This window comes from Ambystoma mexicanum, chromosome 2q (genome assembly GCF_040938575.1).
Source record: "Ambystoma mexicanum isolate Mex_15411 chromosome 2q, UKY_AmexF1_1, whole genome shotgun sequence".
Classification (NCBI taxonomy): domain Eukaryota; kingdom Metazoa; phylum Chordata; class Amphibia; order Caudata; family Ambystomatidae; genus Ambystoma; species Ambystoma mexicanum.
Window position 1 is genome coordinate 1,064,115,271 of NC_090924.1, and position 5,713 is coordinate 1,064,120,983.

The 5,713-nt window shown below is 41.8% G+C and overlaps 1 protein-coding gene across 1 annotated transcript; it reads right to left on the bottom strand.

The window, feature by feature from the left end:
* Nucleotides 1–600: 600 nt before the first annotated feature.
* On the bottom strand, nucleotides 601–3,620 carry LOC138569059 (disintegrin and metalloproteinase domain-containing protein 9-like). The gene has a single exon (XM_069646750.1). The coding sequence runs from the start codon at nucleotides 3,437–3,439 to the stop codon at nucleotides 1,262–1,264; it is 2,178 nt and encodes a 725-aa protein (XP_069502851.1). The 5' UTR covers nucleotides 3,440–3,620; the 3' UTR covers nucleotides 601–1,261.
* Nucleotides 3,621–5,713: the final 2,093 nt, after the last annotated feature.

The following is a 5,713-nucleotide window of genomic DNA, read 5'->3' on the forward strand; positions in this document are numbered from 1 at the left end:
ATGTTGGCAGTGCCTGTCAAATGGCAATACAAGAGCCAAAACCTTTGGCTTTCCCAGTGTTTGTTCTTATCAGGATATCAGTGCAAGACACAGATGAAATGCCACACATACTGATTATCGATCAAGTGGTTGAAGGTACACTTGGTTAAGACGGTTTATATCTGGAACTGTTTTGCAGCTACAATTAAGACATTACCTTTCAGAAGGCTGCTCAGAAAGGAAGGAGGTAGACTTGAGGGGATCTGAGGGGTGTGTGTTTTGGGCGGGGGGGCGGGAGGCCAAGTAGTGGGTGCGAATCGCCAAAGGAACTAGCACGGCATGGGCAGTCAACAAGTGGCTAAATAACCAAAAACGCACAAGCTGTAAATCCATCTTCAAATCTCATCTCTCTACGATCTTCAATTCCCTGGACAATAGTTTTGGTTTATATGCAGAGCTTTCTGCGCCACCTAATAGCCAAAGCTAAGAATGTCAAGTTGCAAGCTAGTAGTCAGGCATAAAATAAGGAATCACTCCCTTCCTCGCTCACTCCGTCCCCTTAACTCCCCTCAGTTCTCCATTGGTACCAAGGCCTGGGTAACACTATTCAAAGTTCAGACACTATAAAAATTCTATACCAGGAATAACCGATGTAGTTGTTATTGTGCTTTTATTCAGTTTTCATTTGACTAGCATCATGAAAAATGTTTCGGGGTTTAAGAGGGGCATGTTATTTGCAATCGGATTAGAATAGAAAATCAAGTTAATATATAAATTGGAAGCATGAGAACTAAGTGGAATATAAAAAGCTTTAACATTTAAATAACAGGACAGATGGGTATTGTAGTACATGAGGCACAGACAGAGAAATTCGGCAGTTGGATACAATAAAAACAATGTACTGATTATAGAATCAGGAAGAGAATAGTGAGATCAAAACCTACACATACAAATTCATTGTCACTGCCTTTCAGTATCTTCTCAGACCCGCATAAGTTGAAACCACACTTTCCCTAAAATGTCTTCCTTTTCAGTGAATTTCTTAGATATTGGCATATGTTTAGGATCCGACCTAAGTGTCAATTGTCAACATCTTATAATGCAACAGCTACATAGTTGCTAGCATGATCCATTCCAATCTGTAGGTGCTTACCCAGTCCTGTTTTTCTTTTGTTATAGTCTGGGATTTGTAATCTGAATTTAGAATTAAAAAAGCAGAACTACAAGTCCAAGTATGAAATTTTAAAAAAGGACTGAATAAGCACTTGTAAGTTGGAATGGATCATGTTGGCAACCATGAAGCTATGTTGATGGAAACAAAGACGGTGAGCAATGACATAAACATCATCTCAAATAGCGACACTGCTTTTGTATCAATTGCTATACCATACAATTTTTCACTTCTTGGAGAACTGTAACGAATAAATGAACCAAGAACTATAGGCCCACTGTCAATACTTCCCCCAAAGCCTCTATATTTACAATCCGGAGGGGCCCACTCTTCATTGCAGTGGCAATTATTGTTACTATTACAGACCCCATTTCCACTGCAGTTTTTTTCTATATCACAACCAAAATTCATGGCTAAAACAGGTAGGCATGTTCTGTTGATGCAAACCTTTCCAACATCACACTTTGCACCATCCTCTACAGCTCCAATATCAGTTATGTTATAGTCATAGTCATTGGATAGAGTCCAACACCATCTATGTCCAACAGGGATTTGATGAACAACAGAATTTTTGGGAAAAATATGAAGACGAGTTACATTCTCACACTGCAGTCTCCCACACATAACATTGGCAGCATCACATTTTTGTAGGGTCATTTCTGATTTGAAGCCACAATTACCAAATCGCCGACCATGAATATTAACTTCAGAAAAGCACTCCGGTCCACCAACCGTTGCTTCTTCACCAAAAAGCTGTTTGCAATGTTTTACGTAATCATAACATTGCTTGTTAAAACAGTAGGACTGATTATTGTTGCATAGCGTTCCATCTTGTGAATACACATCTTTTGGGCACAGACTTGATATCCCATTGCAGTATTCCGCAAGATCACACTCAGAAACAGGTAGTCTACAGGGAGTTCCACGCGCCATTAACTTACAGTTAATACAGCATCCACCCGAACTGCACTGTGCATCATTTTTGAATTTACAAGTAGTATCACAGCATGGATCTTTGGTACATTTGTCTTGGGTGCCACAGTCACATTGCTCTCCGTCTTCCACAACTGCGTTACCACAGTATGATATGGTAAAAAATGATTCTGCAGATGGAACATTCTGGAGACATACCCCACCACCAGAAATCAAGAAGTGTTCAAAGTCTGAAACACTACAGTCACTCCATACTAATTTCTTCTGTTTATATAAGCCCATCATGCAGTACCCAGCAGGGCAATTACATGCTCCCACATGATCCAAATCATGAGTAATCCCAATATTATGGCCCAACCCATGAGCAAAAGCCAATGCTATGTCTGTTGTAAAATGCTGGGCATGCAACACGAGAATCCCTGTTGCAAAGCCAGCTCCATAACATACGTTACCTAAGACTGCACACCCATCTTCTTCTATTTCTGACTTGCTGGTAAATAAGTATGTAATGTCAAAATCACTTTGCTGTTGGATGTTTTCATTCCAAAGTGAAAATGCATGCAATATTCGTTCAGTAGAGTTTGAAAAGACAACCAAATCCTTGTTTGACCAGACTTCCAGTCTAATCAACACAATATGGATATTTAAAGGTGAAAAAATAGCATCAGCTAAATTAATAATTTCAAACACCATCTGTGCCACCATCGTATTATTGGATTGACATTCTCTGTATCCTGCGTTATCCACAACAATAGCTGTTTCTAGGTACTTTGTGCTTTCCAAGGGTGAGAACGATTTGGACGTGGCATACTTTCCGTTAAATATATTTGTTTTATTTGGAAATAGTGTTAAACACTTTTCAAGCTTGTAGTCTACATCCTCAACCTTGTAAATAAGGTGCTGAAAAGTGGAGGATATTTCTACTGGCTCAATCCTATAGTGGACTGCCTTAATTTGGAAGAAACCCTTGAGCCCAGAACACGTGCTGAGTGCCACAACTGAACCTATGACACCTTCAATTGAACCCTGGTGATAACAACCCTCCTTAACCTGGATAGGTTCTTTCACAATGGCCCCTCCATCACTATAGCTAAAAATTGCGAAGTCTGACGATAGCAACCCCCGGTTGGGACTTAGGTTCAAGGTGTATTTATGTCCACCTGCAGAGATCACATAAGAGATCGTGGACTTTGGAGATCTACTCTCTTTTGTGCCGAGCTTCTGTGGTATTGTGAATTCGAAGTACGAGGGCATATGCGAGTGGGCACCTTCGTGTTCGAGTAGGGCGCATAGCAGACCAAGTCTTAGAACATGCAGGAAAGGCCCAGCCCTCCGGGATAAAGAACAACCGATCATAGCACTTAGCGTCGGCGGTCCAAGGGGGATCCTTCATGGAGAGAACGCACTGCTGATTCGGGCAGCGAGAAGGCAAACACTTTGGCTGCCAGACCTCTTGTAGCATAAAATCGCTTTCAGCGTAACTGGCCCAACGAGGAGCTTCCTTCAAGGGCTATTGACAAACGTCTATTCAGCTTGTTCTGGGAGGCCGGTCACCCTACGTCCATACTTGTACGCACAGGAGTTCCAGGTTGCGGCGTTACGTCAGGCCAGGACGTTCACGGAAGTGCATGAACTGGGGCAGCGTGGCACGCGCCTTGTCGTCACTGTCGGCTCTTGATATTGATGTGCTTTTGTTTTACTGAAGTGCGTGTAGTCTGCGCGTGTGTGAGCGTCCGGTAAACGCCCCACAGTTCTACCCAAGAATTCGAGACCTCATTTCTTTTCGGTGATAGATGAAAATGACATGCCAACATTCCAAAAGGGGTTAGGGCCAAATGTGACACGTGGCACACCGTGTCACAGCATGCCAAGTTTACATGGCATGGATCAGAGTAGAATTCTTGAGCAGATGTTGTGCTGTAAGATACTTGGGCAGTATTAAAAACAAAAAAAGCCCAACAGTAGGAGTGTGAATTTTGAAAAATAATTGTTCCATAATAAAAGATATAAGGAGTGTTATGGAACCCTGATTCTGTAACATTGTAGTGCGGGCAATAGAGCTATTTGAGATACTCCAATAACAGTTGAAACACCTCAGTCAGGGCAGCAGAAGTGTGAAGTACGAAACATAATGGTACCCTTATAAAAGAAAGCAAGCATTGGCAAACCCAATAGTTTTGGTGTGTGTAGCTTTTTGCATTTTACATTTAGGATAGAGGGAAGAAGGAATGAGGAATGACAGCAAAGACAGGAAGAAATGATTGCATGGGAGGGATAAAGTGCATGGCCTGGCCACCGAGAGAAGCACTCTCAGATGAGGAATACGAAATAAATGGCAACACGAGGAAGAATCATGTTTCCTCATGGACTATTAGCTGGTGGTAGTGCTTGTTAGTGGCTCTGTGCACTGGACATGTATCATGAAAGGTGCTGAACCTAGCATTTCTATATAGAGGCCAGTGAGCATCCATTCGGGCCGCATAGGGAGCAGAGGGTATTTTCATCAATTTGGGAATGGACAGCCAATGAGGGGATTTGTTTAGGGTTTATGTCAACATGGGATGGATGTTCTGGATTGGGTACATTGCATTGGTTATTGGATTTGGCTGTTGTGATAATTTAAATTGACTTATGGCCCTTTAGTAACGTGCATGCAATGGATGGGATTGCAAAGTCATTCTGAGTCCAAATAATCGAACCAACTCAGTAAAATGGAAAAGAGTCTGTTTTATTAACAATTATCTAAAACAGGGAGGTTACAACGGACATCAATGGACGTTCGCTCAGCTCTCCACGATTTTCTCATAAAAACATCCTTATATGCAAAGAATACATCAGCAGTGGTGTCATACTATGCAGCAAATAATAGAAAACCTATCAAGGGGTGCAAGTTGTTAAGGGAGACATCTAAATATACTTTCTATAGGGATTAGGATTGTGATTGGCTGCCCACTGTCAAGTGGACAATTTATGCCTACCTCTAAAACATGTGATGTTTAAGACTATTAAGTACATGGGTTATCATTGGTCTTCAAACAATAAGGCTGTTCATTATACGGCCCTCTACAATTGGTTGGTATGCTCGTGCCATGTCTGGAACATTCAGTTAACTTGGCAACACGTAAGCTCAGACCCAGTTGCCAGCAGGTGGACTTGACTTTAACTCCCCATCCAATTAGCCCAACATCTCTCATCACCAATGCCTTCTGCCATGAAGATTGTCTTTGAACTTGGCTTTGCAAAATATCCTTGTCTGTGGAATATATGGGAGTGCAGGTTCTCACTATCATTGTTTTAGGACTCCAAGCTCATCTCTATTTCCATCCTTGGTTCACGTGACAGGAGACCTCAATTTAGTCCATTTTGCAGCATTTAAATGTCTTAAATTAATAAAACAGGGCACTCTTGGTGTTCTTTCTTTGCACCTTAACAAGGGATGATTCACCCTTCGCACATTCACTGATTTCAAGAATAGATAACTGACCTTGGCTGCTTCAGTTTTGGCACCAGGCCAAACAGCCTGACCAGGCACTTCCACAATCTCAGTGTATTCTTGCTGTATATCCTTGCTGCAACACAATTCTCAGTATTTCCTCTCCATGGGTCTGGCCTTACTAAATTCATGACACC

Coding starts and splice junctions, on each gene's coding strand:
- LOC138569059 (XM_069646750.1), bottom strand. CDS start 3,439: ATGATCGGTTGTTCTTTATCCCGGAGGGCTGGGCCTTTCCTGCATGTT.